This window comes from Neopsephotus bourkii, unplaced genomic scaffold (assembly GCF_033783945.1).
Source record: "Neopsephotus bourkii isolate Nb327-2 ecotype Australia unplaced genomic scaffold, CSIRO-AGI_Nbou_v1 NB_1820, whole genome shotgun sequence".
Classification (NCBI taxonomy): domain Eukaryota; kingdom Metazoa; phylum Chordata; class Aves; order Psittaciformes; family Psittacidae; genus Neopsephotus; species Neopsephotus bourkii.
In genome coordinates, this window is record NW_026902293.1 from 4,313,052 (window position 1) to 4,331,798 (window position 18,747).

Here is an 18,747-nt window from a genome sequence, read left to right on the forward strand (position 1 = left end):
CATAATAGAGTTCAGCATTAAAATACACTTCTTGAACTACATTGCCTATTTTTATCATGTAGGCCATTTGCAAACACCCCAGTAATCAAATCAGCTATTTAAAATGGCCTCCATTTAAGGCTTTATCATAATTATATTAGAAGCATTTTAATATTTAAAATTCTTACCTAGAACTTCTTCATAATCTACAAGTTCAAACCAGACAACTGCTACTGATGTCCAAACTCCCAGCAAAGCAATTACCATAAACCAGGTGAAAAATGAGCTTCCAGAAAAGCCTTCTTTCTTTCCATTTTTACCTCCTCCATGTTTGGTCTCTGTAAAATTAAGGCAAACAAATAGGAAAGGTGGATTTGTATACTTTAGAAAAAATATGATTTATGATACAATAAGAAATATTGTTTCTTCTGACTACACAGAACACAGCATTTAAGTAACATTTTTGTGCTGTTTTTAAACTTCGCTAGTTGCTTGCTTTTCATATCACTCTGAATTACAGTAGAAAGCCTGATGATTGTCTAAGCAAAAGCCCTATAATCAACCGAACACCAAAATGCCAGATGCAATTTGTCTTAACAACTTAGTTGAAAATCCCCCCTTGCTCCTCTTTAGTGTATATTTATATAGAGCTTAACATTTCTGAAATGCTTTACATTTATGCCAACAGTTCTCAAACTGCCACCAGAGGGCAACATGACCAGCAGAAACAGTTTGCAAAAAAAGCTTTTCTTCGGAAGCAAGTTTCAAAGCTAGTTGAATAAACTCACAGAAACAACATGAAAAGTTCAAATAGCCTAAGAAGGATCTAAACCTTAAACAATGTTAAGGGTAAGGCTTCATGTTCAGATACTGTACCAGCTAAAAATATCTCCCCTGCTGCAAGAATCAAGCTGCAAAAATCAAGAACAGATTTGCTACATGCCTTTAGACTCCCAGTCTGATGGAAAAATACAAGTAAAAGGATGACACAGAGACTTAATGCAAATCCCAGCTTAATTTATAACTGCACATATGAAAAGTAAATGTGTACCAAAAAAATACAGTAGTTACAAAAAAACCACTGGGAAAGATCTCAACCTAGCATATAGGTAGGGGGATTAAAATGGACATCACGACTAGAAAATAAACTGCTTGGTCCATTCCTTTAGGATCATTTACATGAAAGAGGGATGATACATGTAGCAAATAAACATGCATCCAAAAAAATGCCTGTGGTTTTCTGCAGAGCTCAAGGTCTGCTCTTCTGCCTCCAGGTACTAGTGCTGCAAGGCTGGCATTTGGCCACAGTTCCACGGATACCAGCCTATTTCAATCCATTTCCTCCCAAACACTAGCCTTTGCTTGTTCAGCCCTATCCAGTCCTAGTTATTGAAGTAAAACTATTTCTTACAGATTTTTAAATACTTGAGGAACTTTGCCATGAATATTGTGATAATATAATAAAGTAGGGAGAGAAATTTATTATACTTCTTGCAAGTAATGTTTGATGCCTTTATCAACACTAATCATAGAAAAAGATGAAAAATGCCCTGAAATATTAACATTGCTCTGAAAGATGAGTAATGAGACACTGGTGAGTGATTTACTTATTTCTGTAATAGATATTACCACAAGTACTTTCAGACCCTGCTTGCCATCAGGTTCACAGCTGTAATAAACCAGCCTTTCATTACATTCACTGTGCTACACAGAGTTCAGACCAATAAAATGACTCACATCAGCTCTTATTCAGCTCAGCATTTTATAAAAAGAGAAAATTTAAACGAACATATTTTTATTGCATACTTTGTACAAAGATGAAATACCAACTATTTAGTTTCCTTTCTACATTAAACACAAAATCACCTTGGTATATGGGCTGTCCAAGAATACTCAGAGAGAAAGCAAGACAACTTAGCCTCACGTCAAGTATGTATCACTTGCTGCTGCACAAGTGATATATACCTGATGTACCCTATATTAGTACCCTAATTACATGTGTGCAAGGCTCACATACATAATCCATCATAACATCTCTCTTAGAAAGATGTACAGACAGCCTGAAAATAGAGGCAAAGTCATGCAGCATGTGCCACTACACTCAGAAATAGGATCAACTGTATATGAAAACTCTTTCAAGTACTCTGAGCTGGAGATGTTAATATTCAGAAATAAACAATTATACTTTGTAAAAGCAGAACTTTGTTACTCTTGTGTTCTAATGCAGTCAATGGAAGCTTTGTGTGTATTTAAAATTAAACCTTAAGGCTGAAAACATTTTACATTATTCCAGGTTACAACTTTGTCCTATGCAAGCTAGAAACAGAAAACAGAACCTTGTTTTGTTTCACTTACTCATTTACCTTACTGTTTTCTACAGTTTACTGCTAGTTACCTCTGAAGAAAGGGGCTTCATTTATCAGAGGAAAAAAACAGGAAAATGAAGGAAGATACAACTTCAGTAATCAAGCATGGTCTTCCACATTTTTTCCAGTCTACAAGACTGCTCATGGAAACCCCTCAAAACCAGATCTTGCTATAAAGATACCATTCACAACAGTCACAAAGATGCATTTTTATGCTGTGGCTTCCTATCTTATAGGAACATTACTTTCAAAACTCTTGAAAACTTCTCCTACGAATTCAAGCACGGCAGTTTGATCAGGCCATGCTTTAATATAAATGGAAGTTACATAACTTAACATTTACCCATTGTCTGCATAACCCTACACACAGGGTTAGAACAAAACATTGCAAGGACTGAAGCTGGCTCAGCACTCATTCCAGACAGTTAATTCTCAATTCAAGCCCTTTCCCTGAACATGCTGCCAGCCATGTCAGAAGTAGGTCACTTGCCATATCTGGTAAGCCTGTGCTTACACCACCAGATGTCTTTATGCAGACATCAGAAGTCTTAAAGTGCACTCTATGTCTCAACGGCAAATCTCTAAAAGTCCTATAACCCACCTACACTGCATTAAGAGTCACACCTAGATAAATATGTATGAAATTAATTCCTTTTACTTTACCTTACATTAAAAGGACACCTATTAATTTCACATACTCCCAAAATAACTTGAAAGTCAGGTATCTGACAACAAAACATCTCTTCCGTTAACATGTACCCTACTCAAGCTAAAACTAAAGTTACTACTGACCGCCTGCCATAAACTAATTAAATCCCACTACTCCACAGAACATTTAATCAAAGAACAGAGGCAGCTTGTAACACAGACTAAAACAGCAAACAGAATATGAAACATACCACAGTTATCTTGCTGATTATAAAATCAGACATAGCCAGTATTTGCAATCACACATTTTCCATTTGTTCACAAAAAGATTAGGGTTATACCTGTGTCGTCGGCCATAACAATAGCTCTTGATTTCCACGGACAGAGCAAGTATGTTGATATCTCCAAAAATTAATGTTGAAGGCAAAATAAGAAAAAAATTATCCTCACTAGTCTTGCAACAGGAGCAAACAAGTTTCCTAAAGCCAGCTCAGCGGGAACCTGAAACTGGACCCAAGAGAAACCTCTCCTCCAAATCTATTTTTAGAGCAGTTATCCTCAGGAGCCAAATGCTTTTCAGAACTCATATGGCAATGTAGTTCTGACGACAATAAAATTCATTTACTCCTCTAAACAGGGCATCCTGGGTAGCTGATCCTTTCCCCTCCCCTTAACCCTCCAACATCAAACACAGCAGCAAATGAAACTGAACACACTGCACTGTAGTATTTCTCCTGCAACATATGCCACAGTGCCTGAGCACTAAGGACATTAAATCCATCAGCGGAAGCTGAAACACAAGTCTAAACACAAAGCTTGCCTGCTTGCATTTGTTAAGTTGGCCCTCACCCAAGGAACTTTCTCCATGTTGGCACTGCTCTACCAGGCTTCCCACGTATTCTGTAGAGACTGATCATTTGAAACTTTTAAACTACTTTAAGAGCAAAAGACAATTAATTTCTAAGATACTAAGATAAGTTTTGAGTCTTCCAAAAATTTTCTTAAAAACAACCATACACATTCTCGTTAAAGATTTTTCAGATCAGAACCATTCCCCCGGTACACCTCATATTTGCTTGTAGCAGACCCAAAGAAGGGTTACTGATGGTTTTTGCCAAAGCAAATCCCATAAAGCTAAACCAGGAAATTTTTCTATTGCTTGTTAAGAGGAGCAGAGTTGTTGAATTTGGTTTGCTGCCCTCCCTTTCCAGAAAGGAGCAACACTAACTCTTCTCACTCACCCCCCCTTTTAATTCTGACAATACACACCTAACCTGTGCAATTTAAAGCTAACACATATTATTAATGATCAACATACTCTCTTCTTAAGAGCCAGAAAAGGAGGAAAAAAAAAACACTAATACACTATTTAACAATTATTTTCCCACTGCATTTCAAACAAAAGCAAGCTCCTTTTGGGTGGGAAGAAGACAGAAACAAACTCATCTGTCATTAACAGCAACCCTAATAAAAACTTTAGGATCTAGTACTATGCCCTTCTTCCCCCATGCTTCTTTAAATAACATAACCATCAGGTAGGTGGAGTGAACAGCAAGATCTCATGGCTACTTTGAAAAACAACATATACCCCCCCCATGGTTAACACCCAGCAACTAATTACCAAATGCAATTCCCAATAGCTCAAGGGAGAAAAAATTAAATAAAACCTGAGTTTTAAAGTTATAAAATGGATGCAAACAAACCGCAGACAGCTGATTCTATAACTAGTGTATCTTTTAACTATCTTTAAAGCCACTTGAATACATCAAACAGAACAGATGCTTTAAGAAAGACCTCCTAATGAGTACACTGCAGCAACTTACGTGATGTGCAAGCAATTTAAAGCAAGATAGGAAGAAAATTTAAGCAAAGAGTGAAAGTCACCTAATACAGAGAGAAATCAACAGCTCATTAATGAAGTAATTCTACATGCAATGATATGTAGTCTATTGAATATAAAACCTACAGTGTTTCCACAGGCAGGGTTTGGTTAGGCAATTTGTTGCAACTTTACCTCAGGGGCACCTGCATTTGCAGATACCAGGTCTGCAGAACAAGTGGATTCATAAAGCAGTCAAATGATGCTGAGAACCTGAAGTCCGCATAACACATATTCTGGGGGGACTGCCCCAAACTAGATCTTACCTGGCTGAATGCCCGTAAGTGGTTGCAGCGTATCTTTCTGTTTTATTTCACTCAAACCTAAGTAGGTATATTAAGGGACAACAGCGCATCACATAAAAACAAAGTGAGGGGAGACAGGAAAGAAATTCAGTTCAAATATAGACTCCCAATCTAAACTAACACTCATAATGTTGACCTTTAACCAAATACCCACAGCCATCTTGTGCCCTTTAAAAAAATCAACTGATCACAAGAATATGTCCTCTCAAGAAATGGCAAACACCTTTCCTCCTGAAAGGGCAGACTACAGCTAAAACAGGGAAACTCTTCAGCCTCACTGAATATAAGATGAACCAAAAGGAAGATAGACCCACGGGACTCAAAATTGACTACACATCAAATGCACACCATACATTAATGCACACCTTGAAAAATACAGCTTCCACATATATTCTTCTGAATGCTAGGGTACTAAATACCAAACAATAGAATTTTGGTTAGTTTGGTGGAAGACAAAAGGTTAAACTGAATACATATATAGTTAAAATACAATTCAAGACAGAGTGGACTTCTTGAAAGGTCTCATTCTACTGCATTCAAATGCCATGACTACTGGTTTGTCAGTTTGTTTTTGAAGCATCTCAAATTGCTTCATTAACACTCAAAATTATTATTTTTTCAGCTCACTTGCATAACTGTTTCAAATTTAAAAACTACTTTCGAGTTAGCTTTGGTACAACTATTCACTCCAGGGTATTTTTAGAAAATCAAAATTGACAATCAAGACTAGCAATACTAATTCCAGATGTAGAACATCACCAATATGCACGCAAAGAAGCTTAGAGGGGAAAAAAATGTCAACTACGAATACAAAACTAAAGGCAGGCTTCAAAACATCAAGCTGAACTTTGTAATGTGTATAATTATGCCCCACAAAGGTACATTAGGTATTAATACAGAAGCAATTACGGATTATCACATAAAGGGAAGGATGCACAACAACAGGCATCTACTAGAATTTAGAAACGCACACTAAAAGAAAACAAAACCAAACAAACCACCAATCTCAGAGAAATATCTAAAAGTTGCAAATCAGAAGTAAAAATTATCAACCAGACAGATCATATGGAGACTTCAGAACAAGCTTGTTTTAAAAGCAAAATGCAAAGTGATAAAACAAAAACACAAGAGAGAACTAAAAAATTAAAGTTACAGTAGCACCATCCTATCACCAACAGAGCTGAACTAATACCAGTGCAAAGACAGAAAACAACCTCTCCGTTATTTTGGCTTATGTATGAGCATGGCCAACTACGTCTTGACATTTTTGCCAAATTATCTTTTCCAATATGATTAACAATAAAACAACTTCTGCAAGTCATTCTCAGTAATAAAATTGGAGTTCACAAGTTTTTTGAGGTAGGGTTACAGTAACAAGTATTTTGAGTAAAATATCTACTAAGGGAATTATACAGCATTCTCTGTTGATACTATTTTCCCCCTGCCTATTAAAAAAAGGAGCTTCTTTGTTCCCCTCTCACTACTGTCGCATATGCGTATGCATATATATACACACATAGGTTTGTGACAGATTTTAAAATCTAGAGTCAACATGCATTTATGTTTAACTGCTCTATTCTGAGAAGTCTAAACACCACAATGATTGCAAGTACTATCCTGAGGTTTTCCTGATTTTCATGTTTTATTTTCATTCAGTGTACCAGCAGTGGAATAATACAATTTTAATGGCCAAATCTACACTTTTGATGAGCTTTTACAAAATCTCTTTCATTTTTAAGGAAGACAGGATTATCGTTTTCTCTCTGTTTTTACAGATAAGACATCAACTTCTAATGAAATAATTGCTGTTTCACATATAAAATATTCCAATCTAAAATTTTCACAAATATCCATACTCAGAAATTTTTGAGTTTTTTTTACAAACAATCATGACAGCAGGGTGCTTCAAGATCTGAAGTTTAAGGTAAAGGTTTACTTTTAATAAATTCGATATAAATTCTTTGTGATATGAAATTGATTCTTCCTTTTGCTATCCAAAACATCTTCTTCACCACTGCAACCTTAATGGAAATTGGGGGGGGGGGAGTGGGAGAACCCAAACCTGGCCTTTTTATTATCATTATTCTCATTAAAAACTAGATAACTGCTCTGCACTTTATATAGAATCGTAGAATAGTTAGGGTTGGAAAGGACCTTAAGATCATCTAGTTCTAACCCCCCTGCCACAGGCAGGGACACCTCACACTAAACCATGTCACCCAAGGCTCTGTCCAACCTGGCCTTGAACACTGCCAGGGAAAAAGCATTCACAACTTCCCTGGGCAACCCATTCCAGTGCTTCACCACCCTCACAGTAAAGAATTTCTTCCTTATATCCAATCTAAACTTCCCCTGTTTAAGTTTTAACCCATTACCCCTGTCCTATCACTATAGTTCCTAATGCATAGTCCATCCCCCGCATCCCTATAGCCCCCTTCAGATACTGGAAGGCTGCTGTGAGGTCTCTATGCATCCTTCTCTTCTCCATGCCGAACAGCCCCAACTTTCTCAGCCTATCTTCATACGGGAGGTGCTCCAGTCCCCTGATCATTCTTGTGGCCCTCCTCTGGACTTGTTCCAACAGTTCCATGTCCTTTTTATGTTGAGGACACCAGAACTGCACCCAATACTCCAAGTGAGGTCTCATGAGAACAGAGTAGAGGGGTAGGATCACCTCCTTCGACCTGCTGGTCACGCTCCTTTTGATGAAGCCCAGGATACAGCTGGCTTTCTGGGCTGTGAGTGCACACTGCCAGCTCATGTTCAGTTTCTCATCAACCATCACCCCCAAGTCCTTTTCCACAGGGCTGCTCCAAATCTCTTCTCTAATAGACTATAGACTATAATATAGTCTATAAGGTTATAAATATACCTGTGCACATTATCAAAGGACTTTAATAAACTAAACCTGAAACTTTCTAGTGAAGAACAGGAAAATGGATGGAACAGAAAGATCAAAGAAAACACAAAGACCAGAACTTAAAGTCAAAATAGTAAGTTAACCAAGTGAAAGGCAATTTTGTCTTTCCTGCTGCCAACTTGACTGATTTTTACTTTAGTTTTTGAGAAATTTTTCTTTATTCCACATATAATCAATCCTCACATAAGCCTTTAAGGTGCTTAATTTTCAGTCAGATTTCTCACAGTGAAGTATCCTACTATGCAAACAATCAAAGAACATAAATATTGAAAACAAGCAAAGTCATAAACTCAGGATGTGACAACTAAGCAGGCTGACTGTAGAGATGCTGCTAGTGGCCAACTGAAAGAGACAAAAAAGAAAAAGATATGCACCAAAAATTATGTAAAGGAACTGTAGGATCATAAGTGCCTTGCTGAACTTCCCTAGTGAAAGGAAGCTCCTTCCTTCAAAAGATGAAGTGATTCCACTGAACGACCCCCTTGAATTCAGCACTTAATCAGAATGTGAAAAATCAGAGATTCAGTTACTCCTATGAGGAACAGGGTTTGAATTTCTTTGGAGGTCTAAACCACATATTTAAGCATGCCCAAGGGTATGAGAACAAAGCCATTTTAGTCCTTCATGATGAAGGTATTTATTCATGCACAGTCATTATCTTAAGTGGCCACAACAGGAATTTGTAAGAGAGGAGCTCTGCAAAGCAGAGATTAAAGCACATTTCATTCCCTCCTTTCTAGGTAAAGAAGGGGACTCCAGACATAACTGGCCTGTCCCCATGCTCACCCTCAGCAGGCTGAATCTTTCGTTTCACATTGGATAGGAACAGTTTCAACAACAAGAATTTAAAGTATACACTCTCACTTCTGTTCAAGTATACCACATAAACAGCAGCTGCAAAACTGGAAGACAGCCAAACCTTTTCTTCAAGAAGAAAATGAAATTAAAACTTTTTCTACTCTATCCTGAGTAAGAGCTCCGATTATCTAAGTATATTTTCTGAGAAGTACGAAGGCACTCTTTTCCAACACAGCATCAGCTCCTCAAACCTATTATCTGAAAATACACTTCAGGTAAAATAGCTGATATATGTCAAGTTTTCTTTTTTATATTCAATTTATAAAGAGAGATGGTCAATACTTTTTAAAAGTTAGCCTATTTCTGAATATGTGCTGTTGTAAGTCAAGTATTTTTAAGCCTATAGATACCTTTCTGGTTCACAGGAAGCACCACAACATTGGGAAGAGTTTTTTAGTTGTAAACTAAGGTGATTTGTTACCAAGATGGAGTTAATTATTCGTCAGAAAAAATCCAGCACACATCAAGAATAAGATTGGCATCAGGCTGACTGATGTCAAGGATCATTCCAAGGATAGCGTTTGTTTTAATCATTATTTTGATGCAATTACATGCATTCTGTCTTATAAAGAGTGAACAAATCCTGATTGCTTTCCATTCAAGTGATTCTTCTACTACATCCACAACAGAAAACAGAAAAGAAAATTTATCCACAAGTAATCTACTCATAAAAGAAACATCAGAAAAATTACTACCTCTGTTGTTTTATTTTTTTAAAGGAACAGAAGTTTTTGTCTCTAAAACACAGACAGAAATTAAAGACAAAAAGAAACTTAATGAGAAATTCTGCCCTGAAAGGTTGCATAGTTTCATAACACTTGTCAAAGGCACTTCATCTAAATACATCACAACACTGAATTCTACTTGTGATGCTAGCTCTGCACTTTTCAGTGAGGTTTGGAGAGACCAGCTGTTTGCTACCATATGAGCTGCTGCTGTTACTTTCCTCTGGAGTTCTGTTTATCTAAGCATAACTGCTGAAGTCAGATGAGGTAAAAATGAATGCACAGATACATGTTAATAAGAGAAAATCCTGAACCTGCACCTGCTTCTTTTCTAAACATGCTAGAAATATGACTGCTTTCAAAAGCCAGTCAAATTTTGTCCAAGCCATGTTTGGGGTTTTTCTCTTTAATTATCCAGATGAACATCTTTTTTGATTAGTTCTTTAATTAGGATTTATTACAAGGAAAACTACACACAGATGTGCACATAGTTTAAATGGATAAAACCAACACTGCTTACAACTTCAAAGAGTTTTATAATGAATACTATCAACAGGAATGTATTTACAGCAGTATTTAATGCATCCATCACAGAATGGATCGGGTTGGAAGGGACTTTAAAGCTTACCCAGTTCCAACCCCCCTGCAAGGGCAGGAACACCTTCTACTAGATCAGGTTGCTCAAAACCCCATCCAGCCTGTCCCTGAACACTACCAGGGATGGAGCAGCCACAGCTTCTCTGGGCAACCTGTGCCAGGGCCTCATGCCCCATTACTATTCAGGTATCATAGTTTGGATTAATTCTATTATTTTTTATAAAACCTTTTCTCCACAAACTTAAAGATAGTATAATAACAGGCTTAAAGATTCAGCACTTCAGGAGATACGCATTAAGTCTTAGACAGAATAAAAATATTGTGTGTTACCTATTTACTCTTCCACACAGATCTATTTAGATTAAGTACACTTTCCTACAGTCTGATATTTGTCCCAAACACTTCAGTCAATTTTCTGAAGTGTTATTGTACGGGTATACAAACACAAAGAAAAGAAAAAAGAATTCACATTCAAATTGAATGCAGAACTTGGCTGTTACAAACTTCCTTGAGTTAAACATGAAGCCAAGAAGTTACAGGGTAAGACTACAAGCTTATAAAAAAAAATTTAGTTTGCTTTCTGCTACAGGATCAACATACATGTATCAGCTACAAAACTGATGAGACAAAATTAATACCGATTTTAACTGTGTAGATGACAAAGATTTTTAATAGGTGCTATTTTGATTAGCCAACTCTCTCCCACAGAATATTTGGAAATAAGAAGGTCTAAAATTACACAATCTACCCATCTTGTATTTGAATGATTTAAGCCAGCCGACAGTCCTTCATAATTACTAGGCTAATTAAATATTTGGTGGTATTTAGGTCAGAGCAAAGATCATGAAAAGTAAATGTGGAAAAGAAACAAGAAATGCTTAAGCCCAGAACATGCAAATTCTGTTGGTAGTGACCTTTAAAAGAGTTTATATTCCATAAGGTTGAAAATCCTCATTGTGTGGAGCACACTGGAATTAATTTTAGAGTATTTTTCCTTGTTCTATTTTCCTATCTTGTAATATGGGACAAGTTGACTGTATTGACAAATATCAATTTGTTTTAGCAACAAGTCCCAATTATGCTACAAAAGAAAGAAAACAGATATATTGTTTCAATTTTTCGCATAGTTTGAGGGAGTTTCAAATAGAAGCAACTAAAACTCTAGCTGCCATGCGGGTACCTACAACTCTTGATATTTGCAGTTTTTTGCTCACAAAAAAAACAAACCCAAAAAACAAAACAAAAAGCAACAAACCAACAATACCCTACATCAAGGTAACTAGGTGTTAATTCATAGAGGTACTATGCATCTGCAACTTCTACAGAGTTCAAGAGTCTCACACCTACAGTTTTAAAAATGTTTGTTAAAATACATTGCTAGGAAATCCCAGTTGCAAAGATAGTTTCAAAACATATAGCTGTCCCCTCCAGTTACTATGGAAAGAAATAGTACCACTGTTACAAATTACTACACGAACCTTTTTCTTTTAGTATTAAATAAAAAGCACAACACAATTCAAACTTAATAAAACACTAGTGCAAAAAGTGAGATTTGTTACATTAGTAATTAACTGTCATTCAACAGAACCTCAGGAAATAAAAATGTAAAATAAGAAAACTGCTATGCAGTAGTTACAAAACTCCTAGCTATTAAATATTTTATAAAGAAAATCTTCAAACAAACTACTTGGAAGCATTTGTTACACTGGTTAAGCACATGCATAATAACAGTGCAACTACACATTAAGGAGACTAAAATTTGTTTCATTTTAAAAGTTCTAACAAAGCTGAACCACACAGTCTGTTCAAACTCAGTATATGCTTATCTGCATACTTATTTCCAGTGTGTTTAAAGACACATAATATAGTTTCCACTTCAAAGCATAGCTCAAAACTCTTCCATGCAAAGAGCTAGCCCGTAGGATGCAGTTAGGAAAAAAGGTTGCTGCAGGCTATGCACACAAATTACCAGTTTGTGCTCTTCATCAGGAAAGAACCACTTGGAGTAAATCAGAACTTCTCTGCTCAAGTTCTCTATAATGAAGAATTCAACATAAGAATTAGCACAAGAACAGTTATTACATGTTTCAAAGTGATTCAGAAATGTCCAGCTGAAAATGAAGGGTTATTTTTTTCAGACAGATGATCACTAAAAGGGTTTTGAGTTTAAAAAAACCAGCAATATTGGAATCTCACCTCTTTATGCACTCTGTAATTAGAAAAAATCTTTTACTCCTGGTAATTTTTGTTGTTTTTACTGAAGTCCTTACATATCCAACCAAACCATTCACCTTCTATGTTCACACTATGGCTCCATGATGACATAATCAAACATAATCCAGATTCAACCTTACCTTGCCCCAGTGCCCAGCCACCCATTGTCATATCTTCCCTTCTACCTAAATGACTTTCCATAAAGCTGTGTGCTCAGCCAGTCTGGGGGAAGGAGAGCTGGCTTTCAGGTTACCAGTTCCCTGTGTGGTTCACCTATGAACTGCACAACTACTAATTCAGGTACAGAGAAGGGGAATTGAAAAAAGGAAGACTGCAAAACAACCTCTGACTGGATTAAGCTGAATGCAGACATATAGCATTGAACTGTAAAAAATTTAACGCCTTAATCCCCCAGTCTAATATACATCCCTGGAGTCTGAACCTAATATAGCTCAGATGGGGAATTTTCACGTGCATTCTCTGAGTAATTGCCAACATCTGTCTCCCGGAGATTACTTTAGTACTTTAGGTTCTCCTCCTAGCATTTTAAACAAGTCCTATCCTCCAAAGGCAATTGAAAAGGTTACTTCTCTTGCATAACATTTAAACTCTTGATGATATACTTAAAAAAAATATATGAACACAGATAACCTTGCAGATGTCAAGTATAAGGCTCCTCCTTATTGAAGCACCATGAGCAATAATACCCTTTAGCCCACAATGACTTCTTGCATGCAGGTAACATATATTAGACAACAGAGCAGGCCCAGGATTTCAGACCACACTAGATCGCAAGGGACAGGAGAGCTTTCCTTGATGTTTTTATCAAGCAGCAGCATCTCTAGAAGCATTTCCCATCGCTCCAAAATTCCCAAGAAGAAAAAGTGCTGATTGAGGGGAAAGGTTCAGGCTTATTTTGTTTTTAGCCAATCCTGCTATACTTAGGTATCAATCTTAAAACCCAAAACAATATTTTGAGAAAAATCAAAGAGAACAAATATCAGGCAATATGGAAGTCATTTAACTCTAGTTCTAGATGAATGAACGAAGAGGTTTATCAAGGACTTACTATTCCAATGCAAATCTGCTCAAGTATACAGGCGAATACATGTGCTTACAATTGTAAGAATGTTATCTACATCACTTTTATTTAGTCAGAGATAAGAAAACTTACTTATTTGAAACGGTACTTCCTGTTCAGGAGAACCAGTAATTTCAAGCATGACACTGCAGCAGCATACCATGTAAATTACAGATGCTTGGATCATTACTGTCGCTACCACTACTTAATTTGGCAGATTATTTTACAATATGTCAACATGTTTTCCAGAACTGCCATCCTGAGCAAGATGCAAAGCAGACAGATGAATCACAAATAGGTGGCTGCCTGCATTTCATGGTTTTGCACTTAGATGCCATAAAATTCAGAGATCTAGTATTAGTCCCACAAATCATAATCAATTTTCCTGATTAAATCCATCTGGTTTCAAATACAGAGGTGGTTTTTACCAGTCTGTGACAAACTGTTAAACAAAACCAGCAATATCTGACACTAATAATAATTCAAGATCTTCAACTAGTTGTAAGCAACTAAATTAGGCAATAGGATAAGCTCAGTGAAGAAATCACAGCAACATTTCTAGAACAGTATGTAAAGATTCTACCTGTAAGACACAAAGAATTTCTCATCTGTCTGCAATAGCCTATAGCAACTCTAACAAAGTAATAACATTCTGTTGCATACACCTGAACACCAAAGATGCGACATAAAAACACTGTAACACTGAGTTTAAATAGACAAATCAAAGTACTGAGCATTGTACTAGCTGAATTCATAATGATCTGAATTAGTCTAGCAAACGCTATGAGTTAGACTTGGACAGACCAGTCAAAACATTTGTGAAGCCCCACAGAGCAACTCAAATTTACACTTCACTTACGTACTCCAAAACCTTAATATCCTTCTTCCTAAGGATTACAATTAAAATCAAGAAGGATATAATGGATAAACTGTAGTACAAGAAATCAGAGAATACACTACACAATTGCAAAGCCAAGAGCATAAAAACAAGCCCACTAGCTCAGGTCAGAAATTAGATAAGACAGAATTTTTAGATAGATAGGAGCATCATATTTACATAGAATCCACAGCACAAAAAGATGATATGTTATATCACAGCACAGCTGGGTAGCTGAGAAACCAGAGAAGGCACAAGCAGTCCCACCTGCATTGGAAGCAGTGATGCAAAGTTTGACACTCCCAAGAGTCAACAAAAGAGCAACCTGTTTAGCCAATGAACTTTCTCTGCTCTTTGGGTAAATAAAAAACAACAACAAAAACACCCACTAATAAGAGAGTCTCACCCAGACAGAATACACTATAAAGTAGTCTTTAAAATAGAGATGAGCTAAAATGTCAAAGTTCATGCAAATTAACAGACAGCTATCTTTCTAGAACTGATCCTGTTAACTAAAAAAAAGAAGTAATATTATTATCAGGTCAATTTTAATGTATACAAAATAAATATACAATTCAAATTTTAAGAAAGTTGAAAAGCCAGAAATTAGTGAAAGTTCTGGATTAAGGAACATTAGAAGGTCGAAAAGATGAGTAAAAGGAGTTAAAAGCTTGGCAGTACCTTTGTATTTGGATATATAAGGAAGCTACAATGTTAAAACCAGAAAAAGTTAAACACCTGGGATCTTGCAGAGTAAAGTAAGGAATGTCAGAAGATGATCTCAGTCATTACTACAGAGATTAAAGAAAACTTATCAAAGCAACAGTAGAGTTCCTTGATGTCTATCTGCATCATGACAACACAGCCTCAGAACTAGCAGAGCTAGGACTTCTTTTTCTTTCTTTTAATATAAAATACAGTTGTCTGTGAATACAGACAATGCCTTGTGTTGGAAATGTGGTTTGTGTAGTGTTACTTTACTGGAGAACCACTCACCCACTTGTTAGAAACACAAAGAAAACAGACAGCAATTGTTGCCCAACTATATAATCGGTGATAATCATGTTTAAGTAAGTCTTTGCTTACATACTGTAAGATAAAAGACAGCAACATAATGACAGATGCCTTATCATCAGTACTCCTACAGGTTAGGATAGCTTACAAAGTAATTCATATTTTTTTGGGCTATCTGTGTGTCCTCGGTTTGAAACACGTGACACTGTGTTTCAAAAGCAGCTGGGCTGCTGATCCTCACTCTTACTGGAAGGCTTTTCTACAAGTGCTAATACCCAAGACATTTCCAAATCTCCCATGAGATTTGAGGGAGTTAATTCATGACCAGGTGACATGCATTTGTTCCTGTACCAAAACTGTCCCTCATCTAATGACGCTTTGAGTAATATTCCAGCAAGTATCTGTTATTTCATCTAGATGTCTAAAATTGATTTTCTTCCTTTAGAGAGGCCACAGTTTTTACAACAGATTCTGTAGGCTAATGATAAGAAGCCAAACTTTCCAGTAAATAACAAACATGTTTCCCTCTCCAAGTATCCTCAAACTGTCAAATTTTGACCTGGTTTTCACTTTTGTACTCCAAATATAATCATTGCCATATTTATTTAATTCTGTGTCACTTTCAAAGAAGTATCCATCATAAGCAATACAAAGCTTATATACAAGTTTGAGTATTTTTAGTTAGGACTGGTTTGACAGCTTCTAGAATATGATTTTTTAAAGTAAATGGTAGAGTTCTATTTCTAAAAAATATTTAGTTCCAGTTCTGACATTTCAAAGAATCTGCAAAAAAACAACAGAAAACACCCAAACCCTATATACACTAGAGTTAGATCTATCTCAGACTTCATCTATTTGTAAGATTACTGTCAACATTTTCCGATGCAGAAACCTAAAAGCAGATGATCACAATCAGATGCAGGCATTGTCTTCAGCAAACAGATTTTTAGATGTGCTGTCAACCTCAGTGGTTTCAGAGCTATGAGCAATGCCTTGGCAAGAAGCCACATCCTCTCCCAGACTGCTGTGAAAGTGAATACTACAACATTATCAGGAACAGTCTCAAACTTCAGGTTTCTATACTTCACAGTCTCAATTAAAAGCTGTCTCAAAATTACTTCCTTATCTCATTTTCACTTCCCCCAGCTGTGGAAGGCTTACTGGCTGCTCTAAAGACTCTCTTCCCCTAGCTGTTCCTTTATTCGCACACGAGTAATCATCTGTTACCCCCTTCTGCAGCTGCAACTATGAAAACAGCATCAGCTTCACACTGTCATTTTTACAGTTGTCCAAGGGATTCTAACTAGGAGTTGCTGATACTAACAAAACATTTGTGTAAAGCAGTTGCATCTTAGGGGAGTGCCTAAGCCATTACTCATACTGCTCCATCCTCTCCTCGATAACAGTAAACAGAATCCCCTGTGCAATTACACAAACCAGACATCTTTCAATACAGAGAGATAAAATTTTACTCAGATTTAAAATGAAAGCCAACAGAATACTTTTTTACTCAGTCAGAGATTCAGTTTCCTGATAAAGTTATTTTTCAAATGTTGATGAACCTTTACAGTGATATTTGAATTAACAGACCTGCATTCAGTATTTAAAATCATACCAGGGATGCATGTTCTCAATGCACTGTAACTGAAAATTTGTACTTAGATGCTTAATACTGGATGAGGATGAAAGCACCTCCAGTCCAAGCAAGAAAAGTATAATACAGACTCTGCAGCATAGGCCAGCAATAACAGAAGCTACTTTTAAAAAATGAAAAATAAAAAAAACATTTCTATGAATATTGTAATATAATTGAAATACAATCTCTAAACTCTTTTATGCTTAAGTATGTTTGAAATCTTTTTCTCCTAAATTCATCACGTGATAGGTAAACTAAGCCTGTATGATTCATCCTTTCATTAGAATCACAGTATGGTTTGGGTTAGAAGAGGCCTTACAGATCATCTAATTCCAACACCTATCCCCACCCCCTCATGGGCAGGGACACCTCCTACTACACCAGGCTGCTCAAAGCTGTCTGATCGGCTTTGAACGCTGCCAAGGATGGGGCTGTCACAGCTTCTCTGGGCAACCTGTGCCAGTGCCTCATCACGCTCACAGTAAATTTCTTCCTTATATCTAATCTACATCTACCTTCTTTCATCTCAAAGCCATTGCCCCTTGTCCAATCACTAGATGTCCTTGTAAGAAGTCCCTCTCCTAATTGACACTGTTCTCCGTATTACTGCTATAGTCAAAGAATATCAACGGATATTATTTCAGTGTTACCACCACATCTCACCACTGGAGCTCTGTGCATATGAAGCTCAAACCCAAAGAAATTACATATAATCAGCAAACATTCAGTCTCTGATAAGATCACTTCCTTTCTTCAGTGCAGCGCAGTGTGGTGCGTGGTTGCACAGTGACTTCAGAAGTATATATTTTTTTCCTCTTTCTGCTATGCTTATAAAAGCTACTACACATAGTTTTCCCTAGCTAAGCTGTCCACACACGGTATTTTACGAATAGTCAGATGTCTTAAGATGCCCTTTACTTGGGGGTGCTGTCTCAAAAAACCTTACACTTGCAATTTTTTTAAGATTATTTCTCTTCTATCCCTACAAAAACCATCATCCTAGATGCTACATCTACAAGAAAACTAATAACTTTAGACCAGTGTTGTTAAACAGGTCAGCCTAAGGACATACTCCAGTATCCAAGTTCAACACAAGAATAACAATGACTTCACCAGCATCAGACGTTGGGTATTACGGTTCTGTCATAGGGTTCTGGAGGAAAAGGTCTGAGCGGACTCTCCGGAGATACCAACAAATGTCGGGACTCTCCCGGAGCCAGCCCAGCCATTCTGGTGAGCTTTCGAGGGGCGTCCCTACCGCTTAGGCCCGGCCGCCCAAGTTTCTTCTCCACGTGAACTCCCGATGCGGGGAACGACGGGAAAGCAAGGGACAGACAGTCCGCGGCCATCGCCCGCTCTCCAGCCCCCGCAGCGCCGGAGGAGCTCAGGGCCGGGGGAAGGGACAGGTGGGGGAGACTGCACCTCAGCCCGAAGGGAAGTACAGACACAGGGAAAGGCACAGTACCTTCTCGGTTCTCCCGGGAGCTCCCCCTGCCCGCAGTGAGGGGCGGCATCAACCACTTCCCCTCCCCCAGCTCCGGGGTCCCCAGCCACCGCCCCGCCGCGCTACACGCCGGCGGCCGCCCCTCAGGGTCCGTGGGAGCCCCCGCCCCTTCCCGCCGAGATACGGCGCAGCGACCCCGCTCAC

At 37.5% G+C, this 18,747-nt stretch overlaps 1 protein-coding gene across 8 annotated transcripts in view; it reads right to left on the bottom strand.

Moving 5' to 3' along the window:
* The window catches only part of ASPH (aspartate beta-hydroxylase), a 111,066-nt gene that overhangs the window by 91,924 nt on the left and 395 nt on the right, over positions 1-18,747 (bottom strand). For 6 of the 8 annotated variants that reach the window (XM_061342824.1, XM_061342826.1, XM_061342827.1 and 3 more), the window contains exon 2: positions 168-317. In XM_061342824.1, the coding sequence (XP_061198808.1) occupies positions 168-317 (150 nt within the window). Of the gene's footprint in view, positions 1-167; positions 318-3,334; positions 3,652-18,747 lie in introns of those variants that run through there. The other 2 variants (XM_061342825.1, XM_061342828.1) reach the window with 2 other exon arrangements.